This window comes from Engystomops pustulosus, chromosome 11, assembly GCF_040894005.1.
Source record: "Engystomops pustulosus chromosome 11, aEngPut4.maternal, whole genome shotgun sequence".
Taxonomy (NCBI): domain Eukaryota; kingdom Metazoa; phylum Chordata; class Amphibia; order Anura; family Leptodactylidae; genus Engystomops; species Engystomops pustulosus.
The window spans coordinates 7705320-7721271 of record NC_092421.1 but is presented as its reverse complement, the minus strand read 5'-3'; the positions used below and the strand labels follow the sequence as shown (position 1 = coordinate 7721271).

The 15952-nt window shown below is 54.4% G+C and overlaps 2 protein-coding genes across 6 annotated transcripts in view; one reads left to right on the top strand and one right to left on the bottom strand.

Annotated features, from left to right (window-relative positions):
• CLDND1 (claudin domain containing 1) overlaps positions 1 to 9215 on the top strand; it is a 20868-nt gene extending 11653 nt beyond the window's left edge. The window contains exons 1-5 of one of the 4 annotated variants that reach the window (XM_072130031.1): positions 1502 to 1602; positions 5371 to 5695; positions 5874 to 5981; positions 6070 to 6207; positions 6289 to 9215. In XM_072130031.1, coding sequence (XP_071986132.1) covers positions 5419 to 5695; positions 5874 to 5981; positions 6070 to 6207; positions 6289 to 6509 — 744 coding nt within the window. In that variant the 5' untranslated portion in view covers positions 1502 to 1602; positions 5371 to 5418 and the 3' untranslated portion in view covers positions 6510 to 9215. Of the gene's footprint in view, positions 1 to 1501; positions 1719 to 5370; positions 5696 to 5873; positions 5982 to 6069; positions 6208 to 6288 lie in introns of those variants that run through there. The other 3 variants (XM_072130033.1, XM_072130032.1, XM_072130034.1) reach the window with 3 other exon arrangements.
• ERCC1 (ERCC excision repair 1, endonuclease non-catalytic subunit) lies at positions 9132 to 15952 on the bottom strand. Of its 2 annotated transcripts, XM_072130030.1 has the most exons (12): positions 15707 to 15952; positions 15484 to 15571; positions 15435 to 15448; positions 14414 to 14489; positions 13506 to 13799; positions 12346 to 12449; positions 12073 to 12172; positions 10667 to 10743; positions 10397 to 10496; positions 10235 to 10306; positions 9401 to 9469; positions 9132 to 9294 (listed from the first exon to the last, which is right to left on the bottom strand). In XM_072130030.1, exons 4-12 carry the CDS (start codon positions 14477 to 14479, stop codon positions 9250 to 9252), a joined length of 927 nt encoding a protein of 308 aa, XP_071986131.1. In that variant the 5' UTR covers positions 14480 to 14489; positions 15435 to 15448; positions 15484 to 15571; positions 15707 to 15952; the 3' UTR covers positions 9132 to 9249. The 2 variants fall into 2 exon arrangements, with proteins under 2 accessions (XP_071986131.1, XP_071986130.1); XM_072130029.1 differs by lacking the exon at positions 15435 to 15448 and having other exon boundaries at positions 15470 to 15571; positions 15707 to 15951.

Below are 15952 nucleotides of genomic sequence, written 5' to 3'. Positions count from 1 at the left end.
GCCGGAGTTCACCTGCTTCTTCCCGGTTTACGTGAGTGCTGATTTTGTGACACAATTTGTATTTTAAATTCCATGGTTTGTCCGAATGAGTCGGGTTGTCTGAAGGCCACGCCCCCAATTTGTAACGCATTAAAAGTCGACGCCGATGCGCCACAATCAGATCTCGTGCACCAAAAATCTGGGGCAATTCGGCGCAAAAAAGAAAAATTTGGGAAACCCGACAGAATCGCGGTCCGCGGACCTTTAGTAAATGTGCCCCATCGTGTCCAACCAAGAGGTCCAGTTTGTATCCAAGTTCTGCCGGTGCTTGTGTCATCAGCTGCAAGTAAATCTGGACTTTTCTTCTGCTTACCACCCACAGTCGAATGGTCAAGCAGAAAGGGTGAATCAGACTTTGGGCTGTTACCTCCGTCACTTCATCTCTGCCCGTCAGAACAACTGGATCCAATTTGCTACCATCGGCTGAGTTCTCCTATAACTCTCTGGACTCTGGGTCAGCTGAGGCAGCTCCGTTCTTCGTTGACTATCCCTCGTCTAGATTCCAGTCCCAGGTGTTGGCTAGTGTTATCTCCCACGGTAGTCCAGGGAGTTTACTGACCCCAAGCCCTGACAGTCTGTATATAGTTATTATAGGGGTCTATATAGAGTTGTTATAGGGAACTGTATATAGTTATTATAGGGGACTGTATATAGTTATTATAGGGGGTCTGTATATAGTTATTATAGGGGACTGTATATAGTTATTATAAGGGTCTGTATATAGTTATTATAGGGGACTGGTGAAGACTGGGTGCCACTTAGATTCCGATCCCAGGTGTTGGCTTACAGCATCGTTCGCGGTGGTCCAGGGGGTTCACTAACCCAGAAGCCTGACAGTAAGATCCGCCAAGGTACCACTACCAAAACTGTCTGATCTTACCACCGTTGTGGTCCAGCAGTCCCAGCAGATTGCTTATCAAGGAGAACAGCTAGGACAAGTTAATAGCTTCCTGCAGCCTCCTATAGAGGGAGATGTGCTGAGGCCTGTGTGGAGAAGTCGGATAATGGGGCTTATTTACTAAGGATCCGCGGATCGCACTTTCGACGGATTTTCAGTTTTCAATTTGCGCGCCGTGACAAGTATTTAACTGGTGATTGTGCATTATCGTACGGCACTCCGTACTTGATTAACTCCTCCGGACGGGTAAGTAAATGTGCCCCAATGTCTCCAGCTTCCTGCAGAGGGAGACACTGCAGCACTGACCTCCCAGCTGCAGGTGCATGCGCTGAGGCTGTGTGAGGTAACAGGATAATGTCTGTAGCTTCCTGCAGCCTCCTATAGGGGTAGACTCTGCAGCACTGACCTCCCAGTTGCAGGTGCATGCGCTGAGGCCTGTGTACCAGGAGCAGGATAATGTCTGCAGCTTCCTGCAGCCTCCTATAGAGGGAGACACTGCAGCACTGACCTCCCAGCTGCAGGTGGCGCTCATGTCCCGCAGTGCCTATTCTCTGGCGCTCGCTGCGCATGCGTTCTAGTTGTGTTTTGTTGCCGGAACTACCCTCCCCACAATACATTGCGCCCGGTGACCCGGAAGAGGCGTCAGGACGCTGCGGATTGTGAGGGTGAGGATGGAGACTAATCGTTAGATTTCTCGGTGTGTGAGCGGCCACGTCCTGTATACACCGCAGTGCTGTCCGGGGAACTACAAGCCCCAGCATGACCACAGCTGCTGCTCTGTGTATGAATGATGGGGGCTGCTCCTGGACTGTGTATGGGGGAGGGGAGACGTCATGTCAGGGAGGATGATAATTATATCATGTTATATATCAACTAATGTTTCTTCTATTACCTCCCCTGCCCGGCCGCGTCCCCCCATTACTCCCCCGGCCGCGTCCCCCCATTACCTCCCCTGCCCGGCCGCGTCCCCCCATTACCTCCCCTGCCCGGCCGCGTCACCCCATTACCTCCCCTGCCCGGCCGCGTCACCCCATTACCTCCCCTGCCCGGCCGCGTCCCCCCATTACCTCCCCTGCCCGGCCGCGTCACCCCATTACCTCCCCTGCCCGGCCGCGTCACCCCATTACCTCCCCTGCCCGGCCGCGTCACCCCATTACCTCCCCTGCCCGGCCGCGTCACCCCATTACCTCCCCTGCCCGGCCGCGTTCCCCCCATTACCTCCCCTGCCCGGCCGCGTTCCCCCCATTACCTCCCCTGCCCGGCCGCGTTCCCCCCATTACCTCCCCTGCCCGGCCGCGTTCCCCCCATTACCTCCCCTGCCCGGCCGCGTCCCCCCATCACCCCATTACCTCCCCTGCCCGGCCGCGTCCCCCCATCACCCCATTACCTCCCCTGCCCGGCCGCGTCCCCCCATTACCTCCCCGGCCGCGTCCCCCCATTACCTCCCCTGCCCGGCCGCGTCCCCCCATTACCTCCCCTGCCCGGCCGCGTCCCCCCATTACCTCCCCTGCCCGGCCGCGTCCCCCCATCACCCCATTACCTCCCCTGCCCGGCCGCGTCCCCCCATTACCTCCCCTGCTCGGCCGCGTAACCCCATTACCCCATTACCTCCCCGGCCGCGTCCCCCCATTACCTCCCCTGCCCGACCGCATCACCCCATTACCTCCCCGGCCGTGCCCCCCCGATTACCTCCCCGTGCCCGGCCGCGTCCCCCCATTACCTCCCCTGCCCGGCCGCATCACCCCATTACTTCCCCGGCTGCGCCCCCCCAATTACCGCCCCTGCTCGACCGCATTACCCCATTACCTCCCCTGCACGGCCGCGTCCCCCCATTACCTCCCCTGCCCGGCCGCATCACCCCATTACCTCCCCTGCCGGCCGCATCACCCCATTACCCCATTACCTCCCCTGTCCGGCCGCATCACCCCAATACTTCCCCGGCCGTGCCCCCCCGATTACCTCCCCTGCTCAGCCGCATCACCCCATTACCTTCCCGGCCGCGTCCCCCCCCATTACCTCCCCTGCCCGGCCGCGTCCCCCCCATTACCTCCCCTGCCCGGCCGCGTCCCCCCCATTACCTCCCCTGCCCGGCCACGTTCCCCCCCATTACCTCCCCTGCCCGGCCGCGTCCCCCCCATTACCTCCCCTGCCCGGCCGCGTCCCCCCCATTACCTCCCCTGCCCGGCCGCGTCCCCCCCATTACCTCCCCTGCCCGGCCGCGTCCCCCCCATTACCTCCCCTGCCCGGCCACGTCCCCCCCATTACCTCCCCTGCCCGGCCGCGTCCCCCCCATTACCTCCCCTGCCCGGCCGCGTCCCCCCCATTACCTCCCCTGCCCGGCCGCGTCCCCCCCATTACCTCCCCTGCCCGGCCGCGTCCCCCCCATTACCTCCCCTGCCCGGCCGCGTCCCCACCATTACCTCCTCTGCCCGGCCGCGTCCCCACCATTACCTCCCCTGCCCGGCTACGTTCCCCCACCATTACCTCCCCTGCCCGGCCGCGTTCCCCCCCCCCCATTACCTCCCCTGCCCGGCCGCGTTCCCCCCCCCATTACCTCCCCTGCCCGGCCGCGTTCCCCCCCCCCATTACCTCCCCTGCCCGGCCGCGTCCCCCCCATTACCTCCCCTGCCCGGCCGCGTTCCCCCCCCCATTACCTCCCCTGCCCGTCCGCGTCCCCCCCATTACCTCCCCTGCCCGGCCGCGTCCCCCCCATTACCTCCCCTGCCCGGCCGCGTTCCCCCCCATTACCTCCCCGGCCCGGCCGCGTTCCCCCCCATTACCTCCCCTGCCCGGCCGCGTTCCCCCCCATTACCTCCCCTGCCCGGCCGCGTTTCCCCCATTACCTCCCCTGCCCGGCCGCGTTCCCCCCATTACCTCCCCTGCCCGGCCGCGTTCCCCCACCATTACCTCCCCTGCCCGGCCGCGTTCCCCCACCATTACCTCCCCTGCTCGGCTACGTCCCCCCATCAAACCAATACCTCCCCGGCTGCTCCCCCCCACCCCATTACCTCCCCTGCCCGGCCGCGTCCCCCCATTACCTCCCCTGCCCGGCCGCGTCCCCCCCATTACCTCCCCTGCCCGGCCGCGTCCCCCCCATTACCTCCCCTGCCCGGCCACGTTTCCCCCCATTACCTCCCCTGCCCGGCCGCGTTCCCCCCATTACCTCCCCTGCCCGGCCGCGTTCCCCCCATTACCTCCCCTGCCCGGCCGCGTCCCCCCCATTACCTCCCCTGCCCGGCCGCGTCCCCCCCATTACCTCCCCTGCCCGGCCGCGTCCCCCCCATTACCTCCCCTGCCCGGCCGCGTTCCCCCCCCCATTACCTCCCCTGCCCGTCCGCGTCCCCCCCATTACCTCCCCTGCCCGGCCGCGTCCCCCCCATTACCTCCCCTGCCCGGCCGCGTTCCCCCCCATTACCTCCCCGGCCCGGCCGCGTTCCCCCCCATTACCTCCCCTGCCCGGCCGCGTTCCCCCCCATTACCTCCCCTGCCCGGCCGCGTTTCCCCCATTACCTCCCCTGCCCGGCCGCGTTCCCCCCATTACCTCCCCTGCCCGGCCGCGTTCCCCCACCATTACCTCCCCTGCCCGGCCGCGTTCCCCCACCATTACCTCCCCTGCTCGGCTACGTCCCCCCATCAAACCAATACCTCCCCGGCTGCTCCCCCCCACCCCATTACCTCCCCTGCCCGGCCGCGTCCCCCCATTACCTCCCCTGCCCGGCCGCGTCCCCCCCATTACCTCCCCTGCCCGGCCGCGTCCCCCCCATTACCTCCCCTGCCCAGCCACGTTTCCCCCCATTACCTCCCCTGCCCGGCCGCGTTCCCCCCATTACCTCCCCTGCCCGGCCGCGTTCCCCCCATTACCTCCCCTGCCCGGCCGCGTCCCCCCCATTACCTCCCCTGCCCGGCCGCGTCCCCCCCATTACCTCCCCTGCCCGGCCGCGTCCCCCCCATTACCTCCCCTGCCCGGCCGCGTCCCCCCCATTACCTCCCCTGCCCGGCCGCGTTCCCCCCATTACCTCCCCTGCCCGGCCGCGTTCCCCCCATTACCTCCCCTGCCCGGCCGCGTTCCCCCCATTACCTCCCCTGCCCGGCCGCGTCACCCCATTACCTCCCCTGCCCGGCCGCGTCCCCACCATTACCTCCCCTGCCCGGCCGCGTTCCCCCCATTACCTCCCCTGCCCGGCCGCGTTCCCCCCATTACCTCCCCTGCCCGGCCGCGTTCCCCCCATTACCTCCCCTGCCCGGCCACGTCCCCCCACCATTACCTCCCCTGCCTGGCTACGTTCCCCCACCATTATCTCCCCTGCTTGGCCACGTTCCCCCCATTACCTCCCCTGCCCGGCTGCGTTCCCTCCGTTAGCTCAGAGACTTCCCAGTTCAGGATCTGTGTTGTTAGGCTTATTCTAACACTTTCTGTTGTTGCCGTCTGATAGATGCCCCCTGTAGTTTGATGACCTGGAGGTCGCTGCTGGGGGGACGCCATGGATAACCGCTTTGCCACTGCGCTGGTGATTGGCAGCGTCCTATCTCTCCTGTCCGTGATTTACCTTTCTGCAGCGGTGGGCACCGTCTCCTGGTACCACTACTTCACCTCCCCTGTCCTCGCCAACGTCAGCGAGACGGCTGCAAATGAATTCCTAAATGAACTGGAGAAGGCCAATGAGAAGGCTTACACGGACGCGCTGTACCACTGCAACGGGAGCCTGGGGCTGTGGCAGCAGTGCATCAGCGTCTCCTCGCAGCACTACGAGTCTGATGGTGAGTCTGGCCATGAAGTCCTTTAGTGTCTGTGCTGGTCACTGGCTGCTGCAGAGGTTGCATTCACCTGTGTGACCGCAGCAGTGAGTGTTACATATGGCAGGTGATTGTGCCATATGTCACTGCTGCAGGATAAATCCCCTGGAATCTCATATCTCACACTCTCTGTTGTCCCCAGATCTCTCCTCGGACCTGCGCTGCGTGTCACTGTCTTTTTCGGATCAGTTCTTAGAGAAATACTCGCAGCCTGGAAATCACAACACAGAGATGGACCTGATCCGTACATGTGAGTAAATCCAGGCCCATACACTACGGGCATCACTGTGGCACTGACCCTGGGGTCGGTGGGGTCTCTGATGACTTGTTCTTTTCAGATCTGTGGCGCTGCCAGTTCCTGCTGCCATTGGTCGCCCTTGGACTGATATTTTTTGGCGCCATTGTTGGTCTGGCTGGCTGTGTGTGCCGCAGTCTGTATCCAGCTCTGGGCACCGGGGCCTTGCACCTCCTGGCAGGTATGTATAATGCCCACCTGTGCCACTATCTGTTGTCTTACTCAGTGGCGCCCACCTACCTGTCTCTTCCCCATTTTGCAGGTGTGTGCACGTTGGGAGCTGTTGTGTGCTTCTCCAGCGGGGTGTACATGCTGCAGAGGAGTCTGCCCCCTCCCTCGGGGGTCCGTGGAGAGTACGGTTGGTCCTTCTGCTTGGCGTGCGTCTCCTCACCCCTGCAGGTCATGGCTGGGGCCCTGTTCATTTGGGCGTCTCGTGCCAGTCGGAAGGAGTATTCATTGATGAAGGCGTATCGCGTGGCATGAAGGACTCTGCTCACACTGGCGGCATCGCGGTGCCAGGATTCAAATGCAGGTCATAAGAGTCCATCCGAAATGTGTCACCACCTCCTGTTTTGTTTGTTTTTAAGGTTGGATGTCATTTGTAGTTCTTCCCATCACCTCTGAGGACTCTGAGCCTTCACTCCATCTGCGGAGGGGCTGTAAATCCAGCCCCATATTATAGGACCAGTCTACGCCCCCATCACAGTCCATGGTATCTGGCTGCAGCTGGTTTTGCTAGTGACAATATATTATGTGTTATCTGGTTTTCTATTTGGTTCAGGGGACTTATAAGGGGTTTCCAGAGGTCCCAAAACACCTCTCCTGACCATGACCCTGTGTGCGGGATTACCACTAAGCGCCATTCATTTCTATGTAACCGAGCTGTAATACCGGCCCGTACCATGGTCAGGGGAGGAGCAGCAGTGTCAACTTCTGGACAACCCCTTTAAATAAACTTGTAACCAAAATCCACAAACGGTTTACATCATCAGCCGCAATGTCGGCTTGTGTCTGCTGATTTTGCAGGGGGACACATCGGGATCAGGTTATTGAGAATCCCTTTAGGCCGCCCCCACACATCCGATATGGAGAGGAAAGGATCCTCGCCAGTTATTTCAATCTAAGTTACGATTGTTATGGCGCCAGATCCTGGGGCTTTTTTGTTGATTTTTTTATAGCTGTTTTAACTTGTTTCACGTATATGTGTTTTATGTTTCTTATATTCCCCAGTGGTCGGGATTGCGGTAATGGATGATGAGGTCTGTGATATTGGGGATCCCTGAATCCTTGGAGACAGAGTGGTTTAAAGGGTTTTCCCTCCAAACAAGTGAGTCCTGTGGATGGGGCCTAACTTGCTGATCGGTGGGGGTCTCAGTGACTGAGGTATCTCGGACCCCTCGTATTAGTGTTTTATGGGGCTCTCATCACTGAGACCCCTACCGATCAGCAAGTTAGACCCCATCCTGTTGAAAGGGTGTAACTTATTTGGTGGGAAAACCCCTTAAATCTCTAAATCCATGTCCCATTTCCTTACTCAGGCCACTGGGGGCGCTGTTGTTGCAGTGAGTAGATAATGTACTATCTGTAGTTTATGGCTCATGTCTCGCTAGATCACAAACATGACTTGTATGAAGGGAATCTTGCAAATAGTTGTGTGGCTACAGCTCTTATGCAGAACTATGTGTTTCCATGGTAACAGATTACAAGCAGGCTGTTCAGCTGCATCCTAGTCATATATTTTGGCTTTTCCTCACATTTGGCAGTGTAGGGATATTTAGGATCACTTTTTGTATGATGCATTGGGGCAGTAGATGGGTATATATGTATTAGTACCTGATAACTGAGGGATTTCGGACCCTGGCTCCCTGCATGTGCTGCAGGCCCCGTGCATTAGATACATAACCCCCTCTGTATATGTGTAACTGGGGGTAATCAAGTGATTTTTGGGTCGGTATTTTTCTGCATTTTATGCTGTCACTTAGCCACAGCTTTCATCTATTGCAACAATCCAATTACCACTCCAAGCAGCGATATCCACGCTGGGGGATTAAAGGGAACCTGTCCCCACATTTTTACAGATACTTCCCTATTAACTAAATGCCACCCTACATTTAGCTAAAAATGCCCTGCATGTCATGTGACGTCATCTAAGGTCCTTAATCCACTTGGGGTAGATATTACAAATGTATCTGACATGAAATCCCAGCAGCCTCCGTGTAGGATGGAGAGGAATAGAAGTGCATGGAGGCTGCTGGGATTTCCTCAGATACATACATTGGGGAGATTTTACAAATGTTAATGACATCACCCTGGTCACATGACATGATGTGCTGAATGGTGCAGGGTGTGGGGACAAGAGGCCACACCCCCTGTGATGCCAAGTAATAGAAGATAAAGTTGATTTTCTGGGGATGTAAGAGAAGGGTGACATTTAGTTAATAGGACTCTATGGGAACCTATCATTAGCTGTAAAAAAAAATGTGGATATAAGTTTACCCCTGTAAGATGGGGTCATGCCCCTCTGACCCTAGAGACCCTCCAGAGCTGGAAACTCCTATCACAGTCCACGGGACTGCCAGAGATGGACAGGTTCAGTACTCGGCTATCTCTAGCAGAACCGCAAGGTTAATAATTGGTTATCCTCTGGATACGAGATAACCCCATCAGCATAGGCAGATGAGATTTTCTGAACACAGGAGCCACACAGCCTGTACCTGCTTTATATTGCTGGCTGTTACTCCACGCGGGGAGGGCATCCGGTAACACACTACTCCTATGAAACTGGAAATGTTGCAGTATTGTAAACGTTTGCATCCATTTATGCTGCACCAATGCAATGCATGGACCTGCGGCAGCCAGAGCACACAGTGTGCATTAGGCTGGGAAAGATCTATCCCAATAATTCTCCAGTATTCTGATGGATCATATAGATTCCCTGTGCCTCGAAGGCTCCTGTCCATGAAGCAATACCTAGTGAGGAGCAGGGACTTACCTGCACAGCGGTGTTAGTACTTTGTGTACACGTCTGTAGAGACGATGTTCTCACTTTTCTTGGTTGTTTTGTGTTTTAACGCTCCGAACTACTGTGATAAAACTCCTCTAGTATTCAGCAGTAATAGAACATTTATTATACAGACCATAACCTGTTTATATTTGGTACACAAAAAAAATAAAAAACTTTTGAGGGTCCTTATTCTGTGCCCGTCGCCCCGGACTGGGGAAGTCACTTGAGGAACGGCTCATGTAGAGCGTCGTACAGTCTCTTGGCCTGAAGAAGAAACCGAGGAGGAAGGAAAATCCAATAACTGTGGAAAACAGCGGAGAAGCGGAAAATACGGGACATCCCCCTCCCCAGCATCCAACATTAGACTTACTTTTTGGGGTCCAAGTCCCGGGCAGAGAGACACTTCCTTTTGAGATGCATTTGAGAGGTCAGCAAGAGTCTGCGGACACAACAATAAAAATCACTGCATGATATTCTGTCTCTCTGCACCTTCCCCCATATTCTGCTATCCAGTCACTCTCTTCCCAACAATAACTTAGCGCTGTGCGAGCACTATCACATCATGTAACTGCTGGTTGCTACTACTTATAACATGCTCCTCCATGAGATGGAAGCTGCTGGGTGAGTCACCATATACACCCTGTATGTGCTCTGTGCAGTGTACACTGGATTTGCTCCTAAATTACTGAATGAGAGAACACGAGGCATCATGGGGAGTTTGGGCAGATATAAGAAGAGGTTCATCTCTGCCCATTTCACTGCTGAGGAAGGTTTTTGACAAGTAACTTCAGAACAGGAACTCTGGATAGAAAGGGGTGAGCAGCACAATACGGCCGCCATTCTGTTTGTTTTCAAAGGGAGAATCGCGTATAACAATTTTGAAAAATAAAATCATTGTAACATCGGAGTAAGGCTACATTCACACTGCCATTGCCTGTCCGTACTGTACCATAGCGGGCAACGGCAGTGCACAGGGAGAGGAGGAGGAGGTGAGCGCAGCTCACCCCCGCCCCTCTCCATAGAGATAGGACAGGTCCTATCTTTTTCCCGGGTACGGAGCGGTACAGTGCCGCACGTGTGCTACACCGTACCGCTCCCGTATGGCGCCGTGCACCCATTACCGTCTATGGGAGACGTATATCGGCCGTATATACATCCTCCATACGGCAGTGTGAATGTAGCCTAAAACTTTAGAAGGACTGACCCCAAACGTGGAGAGTAACGTGCAGCTGTCTGTCTTGTTGATGGACTTCACGGTGGTGAGACAGTCTGTGATCTGTAACCAGAGAAAAAGCGTCATCCGGAAATCTAGACAGCACCCCAACAGCGACCATGAGCAGGTCCTGCGTCTACACCCGCTCCACACCTGGGACATGAAGTTACTCTCCGTCCTCTCTTTCAGGGCATCAGCCGGCTTCTGTTCGTAGCTTTTGAAGGTCTCCAGGTAGCGTGCAGCCTCCTCTGGACTGGGAGACACAGTAAGTATACTGTATTATACAGTTACTACATATATACACATCCCCGCTGTTGTGGGGAGATTGGATACTACAGAGATCTGATCTGTTTTATTGCTTTTGCAGCTGCTGCCTGACACTGTGTTCCAGCTTTGCTATGTATATATCTATGTATCTCTTACCTCCAGCTCAGCACCAGGGTGAAGTCTGCCAGGAGACAGATCTTTGACAGCTCTTTCAGTGTAGAATATGAGTCTTTCTACAAAAACAAGGATACAAAAAGGCTATTTAAAAATTCAAGAGGTTGTCACATGAAAGTACCATAAAGGAAATCTCCCATCAAAATGATAAACCCAGGACGTTACGCATAGATCCAGGCATACCATATACTTCCTTCTAAAATTCCTTATGCTAATGAGTGTGAAGGGTTGGGGGGGGGGGTGTTACCAGAGCCCCTCTGTCTTGGCAGGCTGTTAAACACTCTCACCCTCAGCCTTGCTCACTCTGCACTTCCTTCCCTCTGCCTGATGTAATTTCACACAGATGGAGGTGAAAAGGGAGGGGGGTGTCGGGGTTACTCCTGCACAGTATAAAGCTGCAGCACAGAGGGGATCTGGTAACACCCCCCCTGAACCCTTCAGGCCCATAAGAAGATTGCCACAGTCACAGTGCCTGGATCTCTGAGTAAATGCCCCTGGTTTATCATGATGGCAGATTTTACCAGGTGACTAATGGTGGTCACCAGATTTTACCCCATTGAACCAGAAGCGCCCCCCCCCCCCCCTCAGCCAGACTATGAAATTTATTTTCTAGAATTCACTCTTATGTGAAATCTCACCCATTTATCCATTTATTTATTTAAAAAAATGTTTGTTTTTTTTGAAGTCATGAGAAAATTAGTAATATTTTGCCTGAGATGAGTGAAGTTTATAGGCTGCAGGGGGAGGGTAACTGCAGAACCCCCTAACTTTGATTCTATAGCATAAGGAAACATGCTGCTTGTGTCATATTTGAGATAAGAATCTTATCTTTCAGATCACATCGGGCTCAAGGTTCTCTGATCGACAGAGCTGAAGATACAGGCAGCCAAACAAAGGCAGGAGTTGGACTTTTACTTACAACTCATCTTCACCTAGGTCTTTGTGTGGTGTCTGTATCTTGAGATTTGTAGATCACAGAACCACAAGCCTGATGTGTGCCGAGATTCCCATCTTTAATGACACCAGCATTATTTTTCTCAGGTTCTACAGACCCCAAGGTAGAGGTGTCTGAAGTGACCCTCCCCCTGCAGCTTCTAAACTTGACTCATCTCGAGTATAATATGACTCTTCTCTGCTCATTGTCACATGACTTTGGAGGAGATTCTTTTTAGGTAAATGGGTGAGATTTCACAGAAAACAAGGACCTGAGGGTCTGGGAGTTTAATGGAGAAGTGACCCTTTAACCTCCATTCACAGACAGAAATCACAGTTTCTCATGTATTCAATCCTCTAGGGTCCTGCCGATGTCTGGAGTGCAGGGATTCCGATTCATCAGGCCCTGGAGGGGGTAAGAATTAGACCTCCTCCTCCAGAGACGAGCCACTTACCACATCCACCAACACCATGAGTATCTGCAGCGTGTAGGACTTGTCCAGAGACTTCATCCGTGAGTGAATGTAATCTGGATTCAGGCTGTGATAGCGCAAACTAGAAGAGAAAACAGACGTAGAGAGAGAGGGCTCCAGAGCGGACATTCAGCTACGCAAGAAGACATCGGAGAAAAGCGCCAAGACGACCTCCATCCACATTGTGCAGAAATTCCTAGAGAGGGTTTCCCAGACCCCTGACAATCAGTTTCTATACTTGATATGGAGACCTACCTAAGGAAGAAGGCGCAGCAAGTCTCCCCCAGTAGATAATCTGGTGAGATTTCGCCAAACTCCCAAGGTATATTTCGGATGTGCTTGAGAAGTGGGTTACCGCTCTGGAACGAGATGAGGGACGCAGCAGTGTAAGGAGGCGCTAATGTCTTCTCTAGGACACCATATAGCGGCTCTCCAGGGCTGTCTGCACATGGCAGGGATTACATGCAAAAATCTGCAGGATTATACAGTAACATTATAGGGAAACCTGTCATCAGGTTAAAGTGTCATGCGCTGCTGACAGGTTCCAATAGTCATTGTAATAAAGATTGCAAAAATACTTCCTACTTCCCTGTTCCTGTAAGTTATAGAAGTGTAAAAAAGTTTACTTGGCTCCCTACCAGCAACCTCCAGTGAGTCCTGAGGGCACCAGGTTCAATGGACCAAGTCCCTGATTCCTCGGGTCATCCTTCTTTCTACCCCACATCTACATGAGCTGACAGCAGCAATCACATCTAACACCGGTGCAGTGAGGCCGGGTCGCCCTGTATCCACTCACTGCGCAGGAGTCGCTTCACTCGGACGGTTGTGATCTCTCTTGCTCCTTGCGCATGACAGATGGAGCTCACTGTGCAGGTGCAGGATTTTTTGTTAGCTGTGGTCAGCTGACACAGGCAAGGGGGAGGGAGTACGACCCAAGGAGACAGGAACTGGATCCCTTGAAGCTGACGCCTCGTTGACTCACTGGAGGTTGCTGGTGGGGAGCCACAGACACACTGCAGCTCCTCCTCGCACCGCACACTGCAGCTTCTTCTTTAATTTGGAAAAAGTCATGTAGGCAATGTGTAACTTTTTTTTTTCCCACGCAAAAGTTGTGCGTCTTGCAGATTTTTGCACTTGTTGTCTAATGGTCATGTAAAAAAAATTTCCATCAAATATCAAATCTGCTACATGATAAAGATTACGGCTTGAAATGACGTAGCATCAGGTGAAAAAAAAGTATGTGCAAAAAATACACAGAAACCTGCATAAAACACAAAACTGCGCATATGTGAAGCTCATTTACCTGCAATGTGTGCAGACAGCCGGAGAACTACAGGTAAATGCTATATGAAAAGTTATAATACACAATCTGATAGGTTCAGCAGACTTGGGAAGATGCAAAGTGGGTGCATTACCTGGCGAGGACTAACCACAATACATTTCCTGGACTCCAGGACTGTGGCCGGTCCCACACGAGAACTCGTCACAGACTTGGGGCCTTCATGTTTATTCAGGTCGACAGAGAACTTTTCACCTTCTTCCAACTTATCGCTTGGAAGTTTCTGTGCGGAGCTCACGTCCGTCTTGTGTCCCTGAGGTTTCTGTTCAGAGGTTTTGGACTCCTTCTGAAATACGTAATCAGCATAGCTCCCTGTCGCCCCCTTGCTGGAGGGCTGAGCGGCTGCAGGGGCTTTAAACAAGGACTGGACCTGGAAAGGAAATACACAGTGTCAGTGATATCTAGATGTGAACCACTTCTCACTAGAGCCAAGCAAAGGGAAGCGGACCCCAATTCACACCTCCGAGGGGTCTATAATGTAGCCCTGATATGTGGGGAAACCCATCCATCCTTTCTATAAATCCTGCCCATCCAATCATCCAAACTGGTGATATGCAAAGTAGCAGAGAAGAGTCATATTTTTCTGAGATGAGTGTCAAAGTTTATGACCCAGGGGGGTGTCACATGACTGTTAGATAGGGATCTCCCCCTGCTGTTACTAGACTAAACAGGCAGAGGGAGGTGGGAGAGAGCAGGAGAGACATGTTCTGCTCATTGTATACCTGCTGCAGCACTGAGGGGCTTTGGTAACACGCCAAGAGCCCTTCTAACTCATTAGCATAAAACTGTAGATTTTAGAAGGACAGAGGCCATAGATAAGATATAAGAAGATCCCACAGTCCGTTGCCCGGATCTATGAGTAATGTCCCAGGTTTATCAGGATGGATTGTGATGGGAGATTCCCTGCAATCTTCAGGCTTATTTCCGATACAACGCAGAGGGATAAGGGATGTAAATGGATATTAGGAACTGTCATCTTCTCACCGGGACTTCCTTGGGGTCCTGAGAGGGGATGACGAATCGTTTGTGCTCTCCGCTTGGGATCTCCATCTTCTGATATCTAGAAAGGTAACAGCACTAAATCAGTCAGCAGCTTAATGACCCCATCAAGTGTGTGATGAGGCTGCAGCGCCCCCTACAGGGGGAGGCAAGTATTATCCTCCAAGCACCAGAGAATACGGAGTGTGCGCCCCCTACAGAGGGAAGCAAGTATTATCCTCCAAGCACAGACGCTGGAGAATACGGAGTGTGCGCCCCCTACAGGGGGAGGCAAGTATTATCCTCCAAGCACAGACGCTGGAGAATACAGAGTGTGCGCCCCCTACAGGGGGAGGCAAGTATTATCCTCCAAGCACAGACGCTGGAGAATACGGAGTGTGCGCCCCCTACAGGGGGAGGCAAGTATTATCCTCCAAGCACTGGAGAATACGGAGTGTGCGCCCCCTACAGGGGGAGGCAAGTATTATCCTCCAAGCACTGGAGAATACGGAGTGTGCGCCCCCTACAGGGGGAGGCAAGTATTATCCTCCAAGCACTGGAGAATACGGAGTGTGCGCCCCCTACAGGGGGAGGCAAGTATTATCCTCCAAGCACTGGAGAATACGGAGTGTGCGCCCCCTACAGGGGGAGGCAAGTATTATCCTCCAAGCACTGGAGAATACGGAGTGTGCGCCCCCTACAGGGGGAAGCAAGTATTATCCTCCAAGCACCGGAGAATACGGAGTGTGCGCCCCCTACAGAGGGAAGCAAGTATTATCCTCCAAGCACTGGAGAATATGGAATGTGCGCCCCCTACAGAGGGAAGCAAGTATTATCCTCCAAGCACAGTCGCTGGAGAATACGGAGTGTGCGCCCCCTACAGGGGGAGGCAAGTATTATCCTCCAAGCACTGGAGAATATGGAATGTGCGCCCCCTTACCAGACCCCATAAACAAAGGTTACCCCAACAAGAGATCCCACTGTGACCTGCCCCTGAGCCGCGACCTGCCCCTGACCTGTGACCTACCCCTGAGCCGCGACCTGCCCCTTGCCCTGACTTACCCCTGAGCCGTGACCTGCACCCACACTGGATGGGTGACAGCTGATATCAGCCCCTGTGCTCCATAGCGCCCTCTCCTGGGTGCAGCCTCCTGCCACCGCTCCCTGCAATGAAAACATAAGACATTACATTATAAAGCAGCCAGCTGTGCAGGGACACCCCCGCCATAGTGTGTGATATTATGGAGGTGAGGCCATGCTGACACTTGTGGTCCTCCCCATGCTATCACATTCTCTCACCTCGCTCCGTCAACTTCAAAACTGAATTCCCGGCCGCTGCACAGCAGAACCTGCAGGGGGACCGGAAGCGCGGGGGCTCACGGTGCATGCTGGGAAATGTAGTCGCGGCCGGCGGCCATCTTTGTACACCCAAACTGCACTGGACAGAAAATAACTGCTAGGGTAAGGCGATGTTGGAGAAAGCAGTGACGGAGGGAATGATTCTGGAAGGGTTGTGTGAACAATGACATATACTGTTAGTGTCTA

What these genes read in the sequence shown, in the direction of transcription:
- ERCC1 (XM_072130030.1), bottom strand. Translation starts at nt 14,479, where the DNA reads ATGGAGATCCCAAGCGGAGAGCACAAACGATTCGTCATCCCCTCTCAG. An exon ending in AGAGTAACTTCATGTCCCAG is followed by an intron (nt 10,307 to 10,396) that starts GTGTGGAGCGGG and finishes CTCTGGTTACAG; the next exon opens with ATCACAGACTGTCTCACCAC. An exon ending in CGGGACTTGGACCCCAAAAA is followed by an intron (nt 9,295 to 9,400) that starts GTAAGTCTAATG and finishes TTTCTTCTTCAG; the next exon opens with GCCAAGAGACTGTACGACGC.